This window comes from Oncorhynchus clarkii, chromosome 1, assembly GCF_045791955.1.
Source record: "Oncorhynchus clarkii lewisi isolate Uvic-CL-2024 chromosome 1, UVic_Ocla_1.0, whole genome shotgun sequence".
Taxonomy (NCBI): Eukaryota; Metazoa; Chordata; class Actinopteri; order Salmoniformes; family Salmonidae; genus Oncorhynchus; species Oncorhynchus clarkii.
The window spans coordinates 86,378,309-86,400,747 of NC_092147.1; the positions used below are offsets into that span (position 1 = coordinate 86,378,309).

A 22,439-nucleotide genomic window follows, 5' to 3' on the forward strand; every position below is an offset into this window, starting at 1 on the left:
GTTGGTGATGCTATTGTCCTGTTGGTGATACTAGAGCCCTGTTGGTGATGCTATTGTCCTGTTGGTGATGCTAGAGCCCTGTTTGTGATGCTATTGTCCTGTTTGTGATGCTATTGTCCTGTTGGTGATGCTATTGTCCTGTTGGTGATGCTATTGTCCTGTTGGTGATGCTATTGTCCTGTTGGTGATGCTATTGTCCTGTTGGTGATGCTATTGTCCTGTTTGTGATGCTATTATCCTGTTGGTGATGCTATTGTCCTGTTTGTGATGCTATTGTCCTGTTGGTGATGCTATTGTCCTGTTGGTGATGCTATTGTCTTGTTGGTGATGCTATTGTCCTGTTTGTGATGCTATTGTCCTGTTGGTGATGCTATTGTCCTGTTGGTGATGCTATTGTCCTGTTGGTGATGCTATTGTCCTGTTGGTGATGCTATTGTCCTGTTGGTGATGCTATTGTCCTGTTTGTGATGCTATTATCCTGTTGGTGATGCTATTGTCCTGTTGGTGATGCTATTGTCCTGTTGGTGATGCTATTGTCCTGTTGGTGATGCTATAGCCCTGTTTGTGATGCTATTGTCCTGTTTGTGATGCTATTGCCCTGTTGGTGATGCTATTGTCCTGTTGGTGATGCTAGAGCCCTGTTGGTGATGCTATTGTCCTGTTGGTGATGCTAGAGCCCTGTTTGTGATGCTATTGTCCTGTTTGTGATGCTATTGTCCTGTTGGTGATGCTATTGTCCTGTTGGTGATGCTATTGTCCTGTTGGTGATGCTATTGTCCTGTTGGTGATGCTATTGTCCTGTTGGTGATGCTATTGTCCTGTTTGTGATGCTATTATCCTGTTGGTGATGCTATTGTCCTGTTTGTGATGCTATTGTCCTGTTGGTGATGCTATTGTCCTGTTGGTGATGCTATTGTCTTGTTGGTGATGCTATTGTCCTGTTTGTGATGCTATTGTCCTGTTGGTGATGCTATTGTCCTGTTGGTGATGCTATTGTCCTGTTGGTGATGCTATTGTCCTGTTGGTGATGCTATTGTCCTGTTGGTGATGCTATTGTCCTGTTTGTGATGCTATTATCCTGTTGGTGATGCTATTGTCCTGTTGGTGATGCTATTGTCCTGTTGGTGATGCTATTGTCCTGTTGGTGATGCTATAGCCCTGTTTGTGATGCTATTGTCCTGTTTGTGATGCTATTGTCCTGTTTGTGATGCTATTGTCCTGTTGGTGATGCTATTGCCCTGTTGGTGATGCTATAGCCCTGTTGGTGATGCTATAGCCCTGTTGGTGATGCTATTGTCCTGTTGGTGATGCTAGAGCCCTGTTTGTGATGCTATTGTCCTGTTGGTGATGCTATTGTCCTGTTGGTGATGCTATTGTCCTGTTGGTGATGCTATTGTCCTGTTGGTGATGCTATTGTCCTGTTGGTGATGCTATTGTCCTGTTGGTGATGCTAGAGCCCTGATTGTGATGCTATTGTCCTGTTGGTGATGCTATAGCCCTGTTGGTGATGCTATAGCCCTGTTGGTAATGCTATTGCCCTGTTGGTGATGCTATTGTCCTGTTGGTGATGCTAGAGCCCTGTTTGTGATGCTATTGTCCTGTTTGTGATGCTATTGTCCTGTTGGTGATGCTATTGTCCTGTTGGTGATGCTATTGTCCTGTTGGTGATGCTATTGTCCTGTTGGTGATGCTATTGTCCTGTTTGTGATGCTATTGTCCTGTTGGTGATGCTATTGTCCTGTATTGTCCTGTTGGTGATGCTATTGTCCTGTTGGTGATGCTATTGTCCTGTTTGTGATGATATTGTCCTGTTGGTGATGCTATTGTCCTGTTGGTGATGCTATTGTCCTGTTGGTGATGCTATTGTCCTGTTGGTGATGCTAGAGCCCTGATTGTGATGCTATTGTCCTGTTGGTGATGCTATAGCCCTGTTGGTGATGCTATAGCCCTGTTGGTAATGCTATTGCCCTGTTGGTGATGCTATTGTCCTGTTGGTGATGCTAGAGCCCTGTTTGTGATGCTATTGTCCTGTTTGTGATGCTATTGTCCTGTTGGTGATGCTATTGTCCTGTTGGTGATGCTATTGTCCTGTTGGTGATGCTATTGTCCTGTTGGTGATGCTATTGTCCTGTTTGTGATGCTATTGTCCTGTTGGTGATGCTATTGTCCTGTTGGTGATGCTATTGTCCTGTTTGTGATGCTATTGTCCTGTTTGTGATTCTATTTTCCTGTTGGTGATGCTATTGTCCTGTTGGTGATGCTATTGCCCTGTTGGTGATGCTATTGTCCTGTTGGTGATGCTATAGCCTTCTTGTGATGCTATTGTCCTGTTGGTGATGCTATTGTCCTGTTGGTGATGCTATTGTCCTGTTTGTGATGCTATTGTCCTGTTGGTGATGTATAGCCCTGTTTGTGATGCTATTGTCCTGTTGGTGATGCTATTGTCCTGTTTGTGATGCTATTGTCCTGTTGGTGATGCTATTGCCCTGTTGGTGATGCTATAGCCCTGTTGGTGATGCTATAGCCCTGTTGGTGATGCTATTGTCCTGTTGGTGATGCTAGAGCCCTGTTTGTGATGCTATTGTCCTGTTGGTGATGCTATTGTCCTGTTGGTGATGCTATTGTCCTGTTGGTGATGCTATTGTCCTGTTGGTGATGCTATTGTCCTGTTGGTGATGCTATTGTCCTGTTGGTGATGCTAGAGCCCTGATTGTGATGCTATTGTCCTGTTGGTGATGCTATAGCCCTGTTGGTGATGCTATAGCCCTGTTGGTAATGCTATTGCCCTGTTGGTGATGCTATTGTCCTGTTGGTGATGCTAGAGCCCTGTTTGTGATGCTATTGTCCTGTTTGTGATGCTATTGTCCTGTTGGTGATGCTATTGTCCTGTTGGTGATGCTATTGTCCTGTTGGTGATGCTATTGTCCTGTTGGTGATGCTATTGTCCTGTTTGTGATGCTATTGTCCTGTTGGTGATGCTATTGTCCTGTTGGTGATGCTATTGTCCTGTTTGTGATGCTATTGTCCTGTTGGTGATGCTATTGTCCTGTTGGTGATGCTATTGTCCTGTTGGTGATGCTATTGTCCTGTTGGTGATGCTAGAGCCCTGATTGTGATGCTATTGTCCTGTTGGTGATGCTATAGCCCTATTGGTGATGCTATAGCCCTGTTGGTAATGCTATTGCCCTGTTGGTGATGCTATTGTCCTGTTGGTGATGCTAGAGCCCTGTTTGTGATGCTATTGTCCTGTTTGTGATGCTATTGTCCTGTTGGTGATGCTATTGTCCTGTTGGTGATGCTATTGTCCTGTTGGTGATGCTATTGTCCTGTTGGTGATGCTATTGTCCTGTTTGTGATGCTATTGTCCTGTTGGTGATGCTATTGTCCTGTTGGTGATGCTATTGTCCTGTTTGTGATGCTATTGTCCTGTTTGTGATGCTATTGTCCTGTTGGTGATGCTATTGTCCTGTTGGTGATGCTATTGCCCTGTTGGTGATGCTATTGTCCTGTTGGTGATGCTATAGCCTTCTTGTGATGCTATTGTCCTGTTGGTGATGCTATTGTCCTGTTGGTGATGCTATTGTCCTGTTTGTGATGCTATTGTCCTGTTGGTGATGTATAGCCCTGTTTGTGATGCTATTGTCCTGTTGGTGATGCTATTGTCCTGTTTGTGATGCTATTGTCCTGTTGGTGATGCTATTGTCCTGTTGGTGATGCTATTGTCCTGTTGGTGATGCTATTGTCCTGTTGGTGATGCTATAGCCCTGTTTGTGATGCTATTGTCCTGTTGCTGATGCTATTGTCCTGTTGGTGATGCTATTGTCCTGTTTGTGATGATATTGTCCTGTTGGTGATGCTTTAGCCCTGTTTGTGATGCTATTGTCCTGTTGGTGATGCTATTGTCCTGCTTGTGATGCTATTGTCCTGTTGGTGATGCTATTGTCCTGTTGGTGATGCTATTGTTCTGTTGGTGATGCTATTGTCCTGTTGGTGATGCTATTGTCCTGTTGGTGATTCTATTGTCCTGTTGGTGATGCTATAGCCCTGCTTGTGATGCTATTGTCCTGTTGGTGATGCTATTGTCCTGTTTGTGATGATATTGTCCTGTTGGTGATGCTTTAGCCCTGTTTGTGATGCTATTGTCCTGTTGGTGATGCTATTGTCCTGTTTGTGATGCTATTGTCCTGTTTGTGATGCTATTGTCCTGTTGGTGATGCTATTCTCCTGTTGGTGATGCTATTGCCCTGTTGGTGATGCTATTGTCCTGTTGGTGATGCTATTGTCCTGTTGGTGATGCTGTAGTATTTTTGTATGGCTCTAGGAAGAGAGCCAGTATGTCCAATAATCTCTGTGTGTTTTCAAGTACCTACTGTTTGTCTGCACACAAGTTTTCTCTAAAACATGAATCACTTCTTCAAAGTCACAGTCAAACAAAGTCAGTCCTGACATGTCCCAGACAGACAATGATGGTAGACACATGAATGATGTGTGTGTGTCTCTCTGTCTGTGTGTTTCTGTGTGTGTGTGTTTTTCTGTGTGTGTGTTTCTCTGTGTGTGTGTGTGTGTGTGTGTGTGTGTGTGTGTGTGTGTGTGTGTGTGTGTGTGTGTGTGTGTGTGTGTGTGTGTGTGTGTGTGTGTGTGTGTGTGTGTGTGTGTCATTGTAAGTCAAGAGGCAAGGACTCCTGAGTAAAAGTCGTCTCAGATTGGGTATCAGCCCCTGCCCTCTCCTGTCCTCTGTTTGGCTGCAGAATGACTGCCAGACACACACACACACACTGCCACACTCGAACACCAGATTTTGTTTAATAGATTTTGTCCGAGTTCAGTTAAACTGTAAACGACCTGAAATAGACATAAGGAATATTCAGTGGAGGATGAAACGTGTTGTGTGGGCATAGATACTGTAAGCTGTAATAGGTTATTGTGTGAAGAACGTGTTGACATTGTGTGAAGGACCTGTACTTATTGAAAGTGACTTAGGCTACTTCAGATTATCGAATATTCGGTGTGGATAATGGATATAGAAGAGTCATAATAGCTTATTGAATTGAAAAATGCAATACAGTTTTAGAGTTGTCTCTTAAAATGTAATCTCAATATATTATAACATCTGTAGGATTTAGCAGTTATGGGTCTCTGATGCCATGTGACCCCTTTAATTATAATTCTAGTTCCACAGAAAATCTCTACCCTGGTCTCATATTGTAGTGCTGTAGACAACTCTTCTAAATCTCTACTCTGGTCTCATATTGTAGTGCTGTAGACAACTCTTCTAAATCTCTACACATTGGTCTCATATTGTAGTGCTGTAGACAACTCTTCTAAATCTCTACCCTGGTCTCATGCGGTAGTGCTGTAGACAACTCTTCTAAATCTCTACTCTGGTCTCATATTGTAGTGCTGTAGACAACTCTTCTAAATCTCTACCCTGGTCTCATGCGGTAGTGCTATAGACAGCTCTTCTAAATCTCTACTCTGGTCTCATATTGTAGTGCTGTAGACAACTCTTCTAAATCATTACCCTGGTCTCATACTGTAGTGATGTAGACAACTCTTCTAAATCACTACCCTGGTCTCATACTGTAGTGACGTAGACAACTCTTCTAAATCTCTACTCTGGTCTCATATTGTAGTGCTGTAGACAACTCTTCTAAATCTCTACTCTGGTCTCATATTGTAGTGCTGTAGACAACTCTTCTAAATCTCTACTCTGGTCTCATATTGTAGTGCTGTAGACAACTCTTCTAAATCTCTACCCTGGTCTCATGCGGTAGTGCTATAGACAGCTCTTCTAAATCTCTACTCTGGTCTCATATTGTAGTGCTGTAGACAACTCTTCTAAATCATTACCCTGGTCTCATACTGTAGTGATGTAGACAACTCTTCTAAATCACTACCCTGGTCCGATACTTGTGATGTAGACAACTCTTCTAAATCTCTACCCTGGTCCGATACTTGTGATGTAGACAACTCTTCTAAATCACTACCCTGGTCTCATACTGTAGTGACGTAGACAACTCTTCTAAATCACTACCCTGGTCTCATATTGTAGTGCTGTAGACAACTCTTCTAAATCACTACTCTGGTCTCATACTGTAGTGATGTAGACAACTCTTCTAAATCTCTACCCTGGTCTAATTTTGTAGTGATGTAGACAACTCTTCTAAATCACTACCCTGGTCTCATACTGTAGTGGTGTAGACAACTCTTCTAAATCACTACCCTGGTCTCATACTGTAGTGACGTAGACAACTCTTCTAAATCACTACCCTGGTCTCATATTGTAGTGCTGTAGACAACTCTTCTAAATCACTACTCTGGTCTCATACTGTAGTGATGTAGACAACTCTTCTAAATCTCTACCCTGGTCTAATTTTGTAGTGATGTAGACAACTCTTCTAAATCACTACCCTGGTCTCATACTGTAGTGGTGTAGACAACTCTTCTAAATCACTACCCTGGTCTCATATTGTAGTGACGTAGACAACTCTTCTAAATCTCTACCCTGGTCTGATACTGTAGTGCTGTAGACAACTCTTCTAAATCTCTACCCTGGTCTCATATTGTAGTGATATAGACAACTCTTCTAAATCACTAGCCTGGTCTCATATTGTAGTGACGTAGACAACTCTTCTAAATCACTACCCTGGTCTCATACTGTAGTGATGTAGACAACTCCTCTAAATCTCTACTCTGGTCTCATAGTTTACTACTGTTTTCTTTGTGCTCAGGAGAAGACCGTCCCAGAGAGAATGTGGTGGGCAGCACAGCGGACGGCCAGGCGGCAAACGGCGGGGCGCCGGGGGCGGAGCCTGCTACGGGGAGGTGGAGACTTCGTTGCTGCATCAAAGTCACGGCCGTACAGGTGCGGAAGGCGCTGTGGGGCATTGCCATGGTGATGTGTGTGTGCTCATCGTGGGCAGGGTCCACCCAGCTGGCCAAGCTCACCTTTAAGCAGGTGAAGAACCTGACGAAGTTGCATGCTAAACACACACACACACAAACTCAGATTGACACGATCCACCACTGAGTGCTAGCGAGTGCCAGATGAAACCTGTTAATAAAAATGTTAAAGTAATTTGTTTTGGATACCCAGTTTGACGCTCCATTCACCCTCACCTGGTTCGCCACCACCTGGAACTGCCTGTTCTTCCCCCTCTACTACATCGGACACCTGTGTAAGAGCCCTGAGAGACAGACCCCCAGACAGAGGTTCAGGTAATCAATCAATCAATGCAATGTATTTATACTGTTTACATCAACTGTTGTCCTAAAGGTTTAACAAAGGACACCAGGTGACAAAGAAGGAGTGAGGTATTTCAGACTGCATTTAGAGGCATAGCAGAGTATCAATGAAACCCAAATGTAGCCTTGTTGTAATATAATATGCCATTTTATCAAGTTTATACATCATAATTTGTGGCTCTGGTGTTTCATGATGGCTCTGGTATTAATATTACCTCTGGTTGTCTATAAGTGTAGGTAAGAAGTCATTACTTTCCTAAGTTAGGTGGGAGGTATAGTGTGTCGAGCTGCAGCAGTCTCTAGTTGGACAAAAGCCTGTGTCTACAGTTAGATCAGCTTAGTCACATGACGTGCTCTTCCTCTGAGAGGAATCCCTGATCTCTACAACCCACTGGGCTGCTGCTGCACACAAATAGAACTGTGTGTGTGTGTGTCAGTGCGTGCGTGTGTGTGTGTGTGTGTGTGTGTGTGTGTGTGTGCCAGAGTTTGTGTGTGTGCATACATGCCTCCATGCCTGTGAGTGCTTCCAGTCATGCTCGTACGTATGTGTCTGTGTATGCTTGCGTGTGTGTGCGTGTTTGTCAGAGCTTCTAAGAGTGCTCATGCATGGATCTGGTTCTGGGCTCTCCCTGCTCCCCTGGCTCTGACTGTGTGGCCTGCATACCGAACAACCTTTATAATGTTATCTTACTAACACAGCCTTTATAATGTTATCTTTCTAACACAGCCTTTATAATGTTATCTTGCTAACACAGCCTTTATAATGTTACCTTACTAACACAGCCTTTATAATGCTATCTTGCTAACAAAGCCTTTATAATGTTAGCTATCTTTCTGACACAGCCTTTATAATGTTACCTTACTAACACATCCTTTATAATGTTATCTTACTAACACAGCCTTTATAATGTTATCTTGCTAACACAGCCTTTATAATGTTAGCTATCTTTCTGACACAGCCTTTATAATGTTAGCTATCTTTCTGACACAGCCTTTATAATGTTATCTTACTAACACAGCCTTTATAATGTTATCTTGCTAACAAAGCCTTTATAATGTTAGCTATCTTTCTAACACAGCCTTTATAATGTTAGCTATCTTTCTGACACAGCCTTTATAATGTTATCTTGCTAACACAGCCTTTATAATATTATCTTACTAACACAGCCTTTATAATGTTATCTTACTAACACAGCCTTTATAATGTTATCTTACTAACACAGCCTTTATAATGTTATCTTACTAACACAGCCTTTATAATGTTATCTTACTAGCACAGCCGTTATAATGTTATCTTACTAACACAGCCGTTATAATGTTATCTTACTAACACAGCCTTTATAATGTTATCTTACTAACACAGCCTTTATAATGTTATCTTACTAACACAGCCTTTATAATGTTATCTTACTAACACAGCCTTTATAATGTTATCTTACTAACACAGCCTTTATAATGCTATCTTACTATCACAGCCTTTATAATGTTATCTTACTAACACAGCCTTTATAATGTTATCTTACTAACACATCCTTTATAATGTTATCGTTCTTACTAACACAGCCTTTATAATGTTATCTTACTAGCACAGCCGTTATAATGTTATCTTACTAACACAGCCTTTATAATGTTACCTTACTAACACAGCCTTTATAATGTTATCTTACTAACACAGCCTTTATAATGTTATCTTACTATCACAGCCTTTATAATGTTACCTTACTAACACAGCCTTTATAATGTTACCTTACTAACACAGCCTTTATAATGTTATCTTACTAACACAGCCTTTATAATGTTATCTTACTAACACAGCCTTTATAATTTTACCTTACTAACACAGCCTTTATAATGTTAGCTATCTTTCTGACACAGCCTTTATAATGTTATCTTACTAACACAGCCTTTATAATGTTACCTTACTAACACAGCCTTTATAATGTTATCTTACTATCACAGCCTTTATAATGTTACCTTACTAACACAGCCTTTATAATGTTACCTTACTAACACAGCCTTTATAATGTTATCTTACTAACACAGCCTTTATAATGTTATCTTACTAACACAGCCTTTATCATTTTACCTTACTAACACAGCCTTTATAATGTTAGCTATCTTTCTGACACAGCCTTTATAATGTTATCTTACTAACACAGCCTTTATAATGTTACCTTACTAACACAGCCTTTATAATGTTACCTTACTAACACAGCCTTTATAATGTTACCTTACTAACACAGCCTTTATAATGTTATCTTGCTAACACAGCCTTTATAATGTTAGCTATCTTTCTGACAAAGCCTTTATAATGTTATCTTACTAACACAGCCTTTATAATGTTACCTTACTAACACAGCCTTTATAATGTTACCTTACTAACACAGCCTTTATAATGTTACCTTACTAACACAGCCTTTCTACTCATTCACCTTTCATCTGCTGCTGTGTAGCCTGTAGAAAGTACAAATACAAAGACATGGTCTAATGTATTGAGACAGCAGGGTTTGTGTTATACTATAGTGTGGTCTAATGTATTGAGACAGCAGAGCTTGTGTTATACTATAGTGTGGTCTAATGTATTGAGACAGCAGGGTTTGTGTTATACTATAGTGTGGTCTAATGTATTGAGACAGCAGGGTTTGTGTTATACTATAGTGTGGTCTAATGTATTGAGACAGCAGGGTTTGTGTTATACTATAGTGTGGTCTAATGTATTGAGACAGCAGAGCTTGTGTTATACTATAGTGTGGTCTAATGTATTGAGACAGCAGGGTTTGTGTTATACTATAGTGTGGTCTAATGTATTGAGACAGCAGAGCTTGTGTTATACTATAGTGTGGTCTAATGTATTGAGACAGTAGAGCTTGTGTTATACTATAGTGTGGTCTAATGTATTGAGACAGCAGGGTTTGTGTTATACTATAGTGTGGTCTAATGTATTGAGACAGTAGAGCTAGTGTTATACTATAGTGTGGTCTAATGTATTGAGACAGCAGAGCTTGTGTTATACTATAGTGTGGTCTAATGTATTGAGACAGTAGAGCTAGTGTTATACTATAGTGTGGTCTAATGTATTGAGACAGCAGAGCTTGTGTTATACTATAGTGTGGTCTAATGTATTGAGACAGCAGGGTTTGTGTTATACTATAGTGTGGTCTAATGTATTGAGACAGCAGAGCTTGTGTTATACTATAGTGTGGTCTAATGTATTGAGACAGCAGAGCTTGTGTTATACTATATTGTGGTCTAATGTATTGAGACAGCAGGGTTTGTGTTATACTATAGTGTGGTCTAATGTATTGAGACAGCAGGGTTTGTGTTATACTATAGTGTGGTCTAATGTATTGAGACAGCAGGGTTTGTGTTATACTATAGTGTGGTCTAATGTATTGAGACAGCAGAGCTTGTGTTATACTATAGTGTGGTCTAATGTATTGAGACAGCAGAGCTAGTGTTATACTGTAGTGTGGTCTAATGTATTGAGACAGCAGAGCTAGTGTTATACTATAGTGTGGTCTAATGTATTGAGACAGCAGGGTTTGTGTTATACTATAGTGTGGTCTAATGTATTGAGACAGCAGGGTTTGTGTTATACTATAGTGTGGTCTAATGTATTGAGACAGCAGGGTTTGTGTTATACTATAGTGTGGTCTAATGTATTGAGACAGCAGAGCTAGTGTTATACTATAGTGTGGTCTAATGTATTGAGACAGCAGGGTTTGTGTTATACTATAGTGTGGTCTAATGTATTGAGACAGCAGGGTTTGTGTTATACTATAGTGTGGTCTAATGTATTGAGACAGCAGAGCTAGTGTTATACTATAGTGTGGTCTAATGTATTGAGACAGCAGAGCTTGTGTTATACTATAGTGTGGTCTAATGTATTGAGACAGCAGAGCTTGTGTTATACTATAGTGTGGTCTAATGTATTGAGACAGCATAGCTTGTGTTATACTATAGTGTGGTCTAATGTATTGAGACAGCAGAGCTTGTGTTATACTATAATGTGGTCTAATGTATTGAGACAGCAGAGCTAGTGTTATACTATAGTGTGGTCTAATGTATTGAGACAGCAGAGCTTGTGTTATACTATAGTGTGGTCTAATGTATTGAGACAGCATAGCTTGTGTTATACTATAGTGTGGTCTAATGTATTATCCACCTGGGCCACTCTCTATCTGTTCCCCTCTACCTAGTGGCTACGTCCCAAAATGGCACCTATTCCCCTCCAAATGGCACCCTATTCCCTTCCAAATGGCACCTTATTCTCTTCCAAATGGCACCTATTCCCTTCCAAATGGCACCTTATTCCCTTTCAAATGACACCTATTCCCTTTCAAATGACACCGTATTCCCTTCCAAATGGCACCTTATTCTCTTCCAAATGGCACCCTATTCCCTTCCAAATGGCATCTTATTCTCTTTCAAATGGCACCTATTCCCTTCCAAATGGCACCTTATTCCCATCCAAATGGCACCCTATTCCCTTCCAAATGGCACCTATTCCCTTCCAAATGGCACCCTATTCCCTTCCAAATGGCACCTTATTCTCTTCCAAATGGCACCTATTCCCTTCCAAATGGCACCCTATTCCCTTCCAAATGGCACCGTATTCCCTTCCAAATGACACCGTATTCCCTTTCAAATGACACTGTATTCCCTTCCAAATGGCACCTTATTCCCTTCCAAATGGCACCCAATTCCCTTCCAAATGGCACCTATTCCCTTCCAAATGACACCGTATTCCCTTCCAAATGACACCGTATTCCCTTTCAAATGACACTGTATTCCCTTCCAAATGGCACCCTATTCCCTTCCAAATGACACCGTATTCCCTTCCAAATGACACCGTATTCCCTTCCAAATGACACCGTATTCCCTTCCAAATGACACTGTATTCCCTTCCAAATGGCACCCAATTCCCTTCCAAATGGCACCTATTCCCTTCCAAATGACACCGTATTCCCTTTCAAATGGCACCTATTCCCTTTCAAATGGCACCCTATTCCCTTCCAAATGACACCGTATTCCCTTCCAAATGGCACCTATTCCCTTCCAAATGGCACCCTATTCCCTTCCAAATGGCACCTTATTATCTTCCAAATGGCACCTATTCCCTTCCAAATGGCACCTTATTCCCATCCAAATGGCACCCTATTCCCTTCCAAATGGCACCTATTCCCTTCCAAATGGCACCCTATTCCCTTCCAAATGACACTGTATTCCCTTCCAAATGGCACCCAATTCCCTTCCAAATGGCACCCTATTCCCTTCCAAATGACACCGTATTCCCTTCCAAATGGCACCTATTCCCTTCCAAATGGCACCTTTTTCCCTTCCAAATGGCACCCTATTCCCTTTCAAATTTCACTCTATTCCAATTCAAATGGCATCCTATTCCCTTCCAAATGGCAGCCTGTTCCCTTTCAAATGACACCGTATTCCCTTTCAAATGGCACCTATTCCCTTCCAAATGGCAGCCTGTTCCCTTTCAAATGGCACCTTATTCTCTTTCAAATGGCACCTATTCCCTTTCAAATGACACCGTATTCCCTTTCAAATGGCACCTATTCCCTTCCAAATGGCACCCTATTCCCTTCCAAATGGCACCTTATTCTCTTCCAAATGACACCTATTCCCTTCCAAATGGCACCCTAGTCCCTTCCAAATGGCACCGTATTCCCTTCCAAATGACACCGTATTCCCTTTCAAATGACACTGTATTCCCTTCCAAATGGCACCTTATTCCCTTCCAAATGGCACCCAATTCCCTTCCAAATGGCACCTATTCCCTTCCAAATGACACCGTATTCCCTTCCAAATGACACCGTATTCCCTTTCAAATGACACTGTATTCCCTTCCAAATGGCACCCTATTCCCTTCCAAATGACACCGTATTCCCTTCCAAATGACACCGTATTCCCTTCCAAATGACACTGTATTCCCTTCCAAATGGCACCCAATTCCCTTCCAAATGGCACCTATTCCCTTCCAAATGACACCGTATTCCCTTTCAAATGGCACCTATTCCCTTTCAAATGGCACCCTATTCCCTTCCAAATGACACCGTATTCCCTTCCAAATGGCACCTATTCCCTTCCAAATGGCACCCTATTCCCTTCCAAATGGCACCTTATTCTCTTCCAAATGGCACCTATTCCCTTCCAAATGGCACCTTATTCCCATCCAAATGGCACCCTATTCCCTTCCAAATGGCACCTATTCCCTTCCAAATGGCACCCTATTCCCTTCCAAATGGCACCTTATTCTCTTCCAAATGGCACCTATTCCCTTCCAAATGGCACCCTATTCCCTTCCAAATGACACCGTATTCCCTTCCAAATGACACCATATTCCCTTCCAAATGACACTGTATTCCCTTCCAAATGGCACCCAATTCCCTTCCAAATGGCACCTATTCCCTTCCAAATGACACCGTATTCCCTTTCAAATGGCACCTATTCCCTTTCAAATGGCACCCTATTCCCTTCCAAATGACACCGTATTCCCTTCCAAATGGCACCTATTCCCTTCCAAATGGCACCTTTTTCCCTTCCAAATGGCACCCTATTCCCTTTCAAATTTCACTCTATTCCCTTTCAAATGGCATCCTATTCCCTTCCAAATGGCAGCCTGTTCCCTTTCAAATGACACCGTATTCCCTTTCAAATGGCACCTATTCCCTTCCAAATGGCAGCCTGTTCCCTTTCAAATGGCACCTTATTCTCTTTCAAATGGCACCTATTCCCTTTCAAATGACACCGTATTCCCTTTCAAATGGCACCTATTCCCTTCCAAATGGCACCCTATTCCCTTCCAAATGGCACCTTATTCTCTTCCAAATGGCACCTATTCCCTTCCAAATGGCACCCTATTCCCTTCCAAATGGCACCGTATTCCCTTCCAAATGACACCGTATTCCCTTTCAAATGACACTGTATTCCCTTCCAAATGGCACCTTATTCCCTTCCAAATGGCACCGTATTCCCTTCCAAATGACACCGTATTCCCTTTCAAATGACACTGTATTCCCTTCCAAATGGCAGCCTGTTCCCTTTACAGTGCACATATTTTGACCAGGGATCATAGGGCTCTGGTCAGAACTAGAGTACTAGACACTAGGGAATAGAGAACCATTAGAGACACATGCGCAGAGTGTCTCCTGCTCTCCCGTCCCTCTGTACTTTCAGAAAACAAATGAAATATCAACAGAGTTCTGATCTCCTTAAAAATGCAGGGGCTGGAGAGCAGCATATGATAGGCTGAAATGTGGAATGCACAGCTTTGTGGGAGATGAGGAGAGACTTCAGTGAGCTGCCAGATGCTCTTCTCCTCTCTTGGGCTAAAGCAGCCCTGCCCTAGCATGTGTCGGTCCACACAGTGCGTGGAAGAGCTGGCACCAGTCCACACGACATAACTAATACATGACAGCATGGCAGAGGCCAATCGCAGTTGTCATCGGACCACTTTCCACTGGGGCTTAGGACGGGATTCAATGTGATTGCAGGTTGTCGACAATGTGGCTTTTATAGGTAATGTTCCATATTTACTGAGATCCCATTCACGGTAAACGCTAAATATGTCGGCTCAATCGGAAATTGTCTTTAAAAGGTGCCTTTGCTGAAAACATGAAACAGATAGAATCTTAGCCATAATCTGGTGCTTGAGCTTAGTTCCAGGCTGAAGTTCAGGGCTTAGGTTTTGGGGATTCACAGCCCCAGTCAAAGAGGTCTATTGTTATGGATTCAGGCATAGAGCCAGGTTCAGTAATGAAATGAAGCATTGCCCTCAACCTCATTAACTGATTATAGTTATAGTGTATTGTTGTCTGTTCGTACGTGGCCTGTTAGTGTCCAGTGTGCTTTATCTTCCCTGTCATCTTTCTGGAGCCTGACCAAAACAACCTCCTACAGCTCCACATCCACACCGCCAGGCCACTCTGCCTAACTGACCAGGACTAACAGTACATAACTACCTAACTGACCAGGACTAACAGTACCTAACTACCTAACTGACCAGGACTAACAGTACCTAACTACCTAACTGACCAGGACTAACAGTACCTAACACCTAACTGACCAGGACTAACAGCACCTAACTACCTAACTGACCAGGACTAACAGTACCTAACTACCTAACTGACCAGGACTAACAGTACCTACCTAACTGACCAGGACTAACAGTACATAACTACCTAACTGACCAGGACTAACAGTACCTAACTACCTAACTGACCAGGACTAACAGTACCTAACTACCTAACTGACCAGGACTAACAGTACCTACCTAACTGACCAGGACTAACAGTACCTACCTAACTGACCAGGACTAACAGTACCTAACTACCTAACTGACCAGGACTAACAGTACATAACTACCTAACTGACCAGGACTAACAGTACCTACCTAACTGACCAGGACTAACAGTACATAACTACCTAACTGACCAGGACTAACAGTACCTAACTGACCAGGACTAACAGTACATAACTACCTAACTGACCAGGACTAACATTACATAACTACCTAACTGACCAGGACTAACAGTACATAACTACCTAACTGACCAGGACTAACAGTACCTAACTACCTAACTGACCAGGACTAACAGAACCTACCTAACTGACCAGGACTAACAGCACCTAACTACCTAACTGACCAGGACTAACAGTACATAACTAGCTAACTGAGCAGGACTAACAGTACATAACTACCTAACTGACCAGGACTAACAGTACCTACCTAACTGACCAGGACTAAGAGTACCTAACTACCTAACTGACCAGGACTAACAGTACCTACCTAACTGACCAGGACTAACAGTACCTAACTACCTAACTGACCAGGACTAACAGTACCTAACTACCTAACTGACCAGGACTAACAGTACATAACTACCTAACTGACCAGGACTAACAGTACATAACTACCTAACTGACCAGGACTAACAGTACCTAACTACCTAACTGACCAGGACTAACAGTACCTACCTAACTGACCAGGACTAACAGTACCTAACTACCTAACTGACCAGGACTAACAGTACCTACCTAACTGACCAGGACTAACAGTACCTAACTACCTAACTGACCAGGACTAACAGTACATAACTAGCTAACTGACCAGGACTAACAGTACCTAACTACCTAACTGACCAGGACTAACAGTACCTACCTAACTGACCAGGACTAACAGTACCTAACTACCTAACTGACCAGGACTAACAGTACCTACCTAACTGACCAGGACTAACAGTACCTAACTACCTAACTGACCAGGACTAACAGTACATAACTAGCTAACTGAGCAGGACTAACAGTACATAACTACCTAACTGACCAGGACTAACAGTACCTACCTAACTGACCAGGACTAAGAGTACCTAACTACCTAACTGACCAGGACTAACAGTACCTACCTAACTGACCAGGACTAACAGTACCTACCTAACTGACCAGGACTAACAGTACCTAACTACCTAACTGACCAGGACTAACAGTACCTACCTAACTGACCAGGACTAACAGTACATAACTACCTAACTGACCAGGACTAACAGTACCTAACTACCTAACTGACCAGGACTAACAGTACCTACCTAACTGACCAGGACTAACAGTACCTAACTACCTAACTGACCAGGACTAACATTACATAACTACCTAACTGACCAGGACTAACAGTACATAACTACCTAACTGACCAGGACTAACAGTACCTAACTACCTAACTGACCAGGACGAACAGTACATAACTACCTAACTGACCAGGACTAACAGTACCTACCTAACTGACCAGGACTAACAGTACCTAACTACCTAACTGACCAGGACTAACAGTACATAACTACCTAACTGACCAGGACTAACAGTACCTAACTACCTAACTGACCAGGACTAACAGTACCTACCTAACTGACCAGGACTAACAGTACATAACTACCTAACTGACCAGGACTAACAGTACCTACCTAACTGACCAGGACTAACAGTACCTAACTACCTAACTGACCAGGACTAACAGTACCTAACTACCTAACTGACCAGGACTAACAGTACATAACTACCTAACTGACCAGGACTAACAGTACCTAACTACCTAACTGACCAGGACTAACAGTACCTACCTAACTGACCAGGACTAACAGTACATAACTAGCTAACCGAGCAGGACTAACAGTACATAACTACCTAACTGACCAGGACTAACAGTACCTACCTAACTGACCAGGACTAACAGTACCTAACTACCTAACTGACCAGGACTAACAGTACCTAACTGACCAGGACTAACAGTACCTACCTAACTGACCAGGACTAACAGTACATAACTACCTAACTGACCAGGACTAACAGTACCTAACTGACCAGGACTAACAGTACATAACTACCTAACTGACCAGGACTAACAGTACCTAACTGCCTAACTGACCAGGACTAACAGTACCTAACTACCTAACTGACCAGGACTAACAGTACCTAACTACCTAACTGACCAGGACTAACAGTACATAACTACCTAACTGACCAGGACTAACAGTACATAACTACCTAACTGACCAGGACTAACAGTACCTAACTACCTAACTGACCAGGACTAACAGTACCTACCTAACTGACCAGGACTAACAGTACCTAACTACCTAACTGACCAGGACTAACAGTACATAACTACCTAACTGACCAGGACTACCTAACTGACCAGGACTAACAGTACCTAACTACCTAACTGACCAGGACAAACAGTGCATAACTACCTAACTGACCAGGACTAACAGTACATAACTACCTAACTAACCAGGACTAACAGTACATAACTACCTAACTGACCAGGACTAACAGTACATAACTACCTAACTGACCAGGACTAACAGTACCTAACTGACCAGGACTAACAGTACCTACCTAACTGACCAGGACTAACAGTACCTAACTACCTAACTGACCAGGACTAACAGTACATAACTACCTAACTGACCAGGACTACCTAACTGACCAGGACTAACAGTACCTAACTACCTAACTGACCAGGACAAACAGTACCTAACTACCTAACTGACCAGGACTAACAGTACATAACTACCTAACTAACCAGGACTAACAGTACATAACTACCTAACTGACCAGGACTAACAGTACATAACTACCTAACTGACCAGGACTAACAGTACCTAACTGACCAGGACTAACAGTACCTACCTAACTGACCAGGACTAACAGTACCTAACTACCTAACTGACCAGGACTAACAGTACATAACTACCTAACTGACCAGGACTACCTAACTGACCAGGACTAACAGTACCTAACTACCTAACTGACCAGGACAAACAGTACATAACTACCTAACTGACCAGGACTAACAGTACCTACCTAACTGACCAGGACTAACAGTACCTAACTACCTAACTGACCAGGACTAACAGTACCTAACTACCTAACTGACCAGGACTAAGAGTACATAACTACCTGTTTGTATAGTGCTGTTTGTGGCCAGCCTAGAAATATAATTACCCTTGAGTAGTCAAACAGTCAAACTTCAAAGTTCTGAGAGACTTTGAACTGCAGTTTTCAACCTCCTGGTGTCCGAACGGCAGGCCAGGCCACTCTGGCAGATAGCCTAAACCTGGAGGCTCAAGCTACAGTAGCTGCCTCACTTGGCATTGTTCAGTTCAGTAATTGATGTGTCAGTAAGATTGTCTAGGTGCAATATAATTGTCTGGTTGGAGGCCTAGATGGGACCAGGACGGGAATGGAGAGCTGGCAGCCTGGATTGGCCTGGGCCGGGATGGGAATGGAGATCTGGCAGCCTGGATTGCCCTGGGCCGGGATGGGAATGGAGATCTGGCAGCCTGGATGGGCCTGGGCCGGGATGGGAATTGAGATCTGGCAGCCTGGATGGGCCCGGGATGGGAATGGAGAGCTGGCAGCCTGGATTGGCCTGGGCCGGGATGGGAATGGAGATCTGGCAGCCTGGATTGGCCTGGGCCGGGATGGGAATGGAGATCTGGCAGCCTGGATGGGCCTGGGCCGGGATGGGAATGGAGATCTGGCAGCCTGGATGGGCCTGGGCCGGGATGGGAATGGACCAGGAGTTCCAGTAACTCCTTACCAGTAAACATACCAGTCTTTATGTTTACCTTTAAGGTATACTTTGGGATTTTGGCAACTAGGTCCTTAATCTACTTTTTGATCTACTTGGTTAGCACAGTGACTGTAAGTCTATGGGTATCTGCTAGCATGCTAGAATGCCAAGAGTGTGCAAAGCTGTCATCTAGGCAAAGGGTGGCTACTTTGAAGAATCTAAAATCTAAAATGTATTTTGATTTGTTTAACACTTTTTTGTTTACTACTTGATTCCATATGTGTTATTTCATAGTTTTGATGTCTTCACTATTATTCTACAATGTAGAAAATAGCAAAAATAAAGAAAAGTGTCCAAACTTTTGACTGCTCCTGTATATATGTCTTATTTTACATATCGAAACTTGGAGTCAAAATATAATTTTAAACTGGGTGGTTTGAACACTGACTGCTGATTGGCTGACAGCCGTATACCACGGGTATGACAAAACATTTGTTTTTACTGCTCTAATTATGTTGGTAACCAGTTTATAATAGCAATAAGGCACTTCGGGGGTTTGTGGTATATGGTCAATATACCACGACTAAGGACTGTATCCAGCACTAAGAACAGCCCTTAGCAGTGGTATATTGGCCATATAACACACCCCATAATGCTTAAATATAATATTGTCCAAAATAATATTGTGATATTTAACTGTATCGATTTCCCCCCATCACTACCATAGACTATGAATACTAACACTAATGTTGTATACTAAAATGTGATTGCGCTTGTTTACATGTGTTTGTGCTGTGTGAGCTTGTGTTTGTTTGTTTGTCTGTGTCTGTACATATACAGTTGAAGTCGGAAGTTTACATACACCTTAGCCAAATATATTTAAACTCATTTTTCACAATTCCTGACATTTAATCCTAGTAAAAATTCCCTGTCTTAGGTCAGTTAGGATCACCACTTTATTTTAAGAATGTGAAATGTCAGAATAATAGTAGAGAGAATTATTTATTTCAGCTTTTATTTCTTTCATCACATTCCCAGTGGGTCAAAAGTTTACATACACTCAATTAGTATTTGGTAGCATTGCCTTTAAATTGTTTAACTTGGGTCAAACGTTTCGTGTAGCCTTCCACAAGCTTCCCACTATAAGTTGGGTGAATTTGGCCCATTCCTCCTGACAGAGCTGGTGTAACTGAGTCAGGTTTGTAGGCCTCCTTGCTCGCAAATGCTTTTTCAGTTCTGCCCACAAATTTTCTATAGGATTGAGGTCAGGGCTTTGTGATTGCCACTCCAATACCTTGACTTTTTTGGCTTTAAGCCATTTTTCCACAGCTTTGGAAGTATGCTTGGGGTCATTGTCCATTTGGAAGACCCATTTGTGACCAAGCTTTAACTTCCTGACTGATGTCTTGATGTTGCTTCAATATATCCACATAAGTTTCCTTCCTCGTGATGCCATCTATTTTGTGAAGTGCACCAGTCCCTCCTGCAGCAAAGCACCCCAACAACATGATGCTGCCACCCCCGTGCTTCAGGGTTGGCATGGTGTTCTTCGGCTTGCAAGCATTCCCCTTTTTCCTCCAAACATAATGATGGTCATTATGGCCAAATTGTTCTATTTTTGTTTCATGACACCAGAGGACATTTCTCCTAAAAGTACGATCTTTGTCCCCATGTGCAGTTGCAAACCATAGTCTGGCTTTTTTATGGTGGTTTTGGAGCAGTGGCTTCTTCCTTGCCGAGTGGCCTTTCAGGTTATGTCGATATAGGACTCGTTTTACTGTGGATATAGATACTTTTGTACCCATTTCCTCCAGGATCTTCACAAGGTCCTTTGCTGTTGTTCTGGGGTTTATTTGCACTTTTCGCAAAGTACGTTCATCTCTAGGAGACAGAACGCGTCTCCTTCCTGAACGGTATGACATCTGCGTGGTCCCATGGTGTTTATACTTGCGTACTATTGTTTGTACAGATGAATGTGGTATCTTCAGGCGTTTCGAAATTGCTCCCAAGGATAAATCAGACTTGTGGAGGTCTACTATTTTTCTTCTGAGGTCTTGGCTGTTTCCCCATGATGTCAAGTAAAGAGGCACTGAGTTTGAAGGTAGGCATTGAAATATATCCACAGGTGCACCTCCAATTGACTCAAATGATGTCATTTAGATTATCAGAAGCTTCTAAAGCCATCACGTAATTTTCTGGAATTTTCCAAGCTGTTTAAAGGCACAGTCAACTATAAACCTCTGACCCACTGGAATTGTGATACAATGAATTATAAGTTAAATAATCTGTCTGTAAACATTTGTTGGAAAAATTACTTGTGTCATGCACAAAGTAGATGTCCTAACCGACTTGCCAAAATTATAGTTTGCTAACAAGAAATTTGTGGAGTGGTTGAAAAACAAGTTTTAATGACTCCAACCTAAGTGAATGTAAACAGCCGACTTTAACTGTACATGTACCTGTGTACTGTGCATGTGTGTGTTTTTTGTGTGTGTGTGCATGCATGCCTGTGGGTGTTCATCTGTGTGTGTTCCTCTCTAGGGAGTGTTGTCGGTTCTTTGGGGACGACGGGCTGACAGCCAAGGTGTTCTTCACTAAGGTGGCTCCGTTTGGATTGCTGTGGATCCTCACCAACTACCTGTACCTACAGGTACTGTGCTGCTTTCCCCCCATCCTGGTGTGTGTGTGTGTGTGTGTGTGTGTGTGTGTGTGTGTGTGTGTGTGTGTGTGTGTGTGTGTGTGTGTGTGTGTGTGTGTGTGTGTGTGGACTGTGACAGTATTGTATAGTGCCTTCAGGTGTAACAGGTGTCACTGTGCTAGCTAGAGGTCGACCGATTATGATTTTTCAACGCCAATAACGATACCGATTATTGGAGGACCAAAAAAAGCAGATACCGATTAATCGGCCTAATTTTATATATATATTTGTAATGAAGACAATTACAACAATACTGAATGAACACTTTTATTTTTTCATAAATCAAATCAATTTAGTCTCAAATAAATATTGAAACATGTTCAATTTGGTTTAAATAATGCAAAAACACAGTGTTGGAGAAGAAAGTAAAAGTGCAATATGTAAGAAAGCTAACGTTTAAGTTCCTTG

General features: G+C 42.4%; 1 protein-coding gene across 1 annotated transcript in view; it reads left to right on the forward strand.

The window, feature by feature from the left end:
- LOC139418139 (solute carrier family 35 member F3-like) overlaps positions 1-22,439 on the forward strand; it is a 90,505-nt gene that overhangs the window by 45,153 nt on the left and 22,913 nt on the right. Inside the window, exons 2-4 of the mRNA XM_071167358.1 lie at positions 6,732-6,958; positions 7,097-7,218; positions 21,875-21,983. Coding sequence (XP_071023459.1) covers positions 6,732-6,958; positions 7,097-7,218; positions 21,875-21,983 — 458 coding nt within the window. The remainder of the gene's footprint in view (positions 1-6,731; positions 6,959-7,096; positions 7,219-21,874; positions 21,984-22,439) is intronic.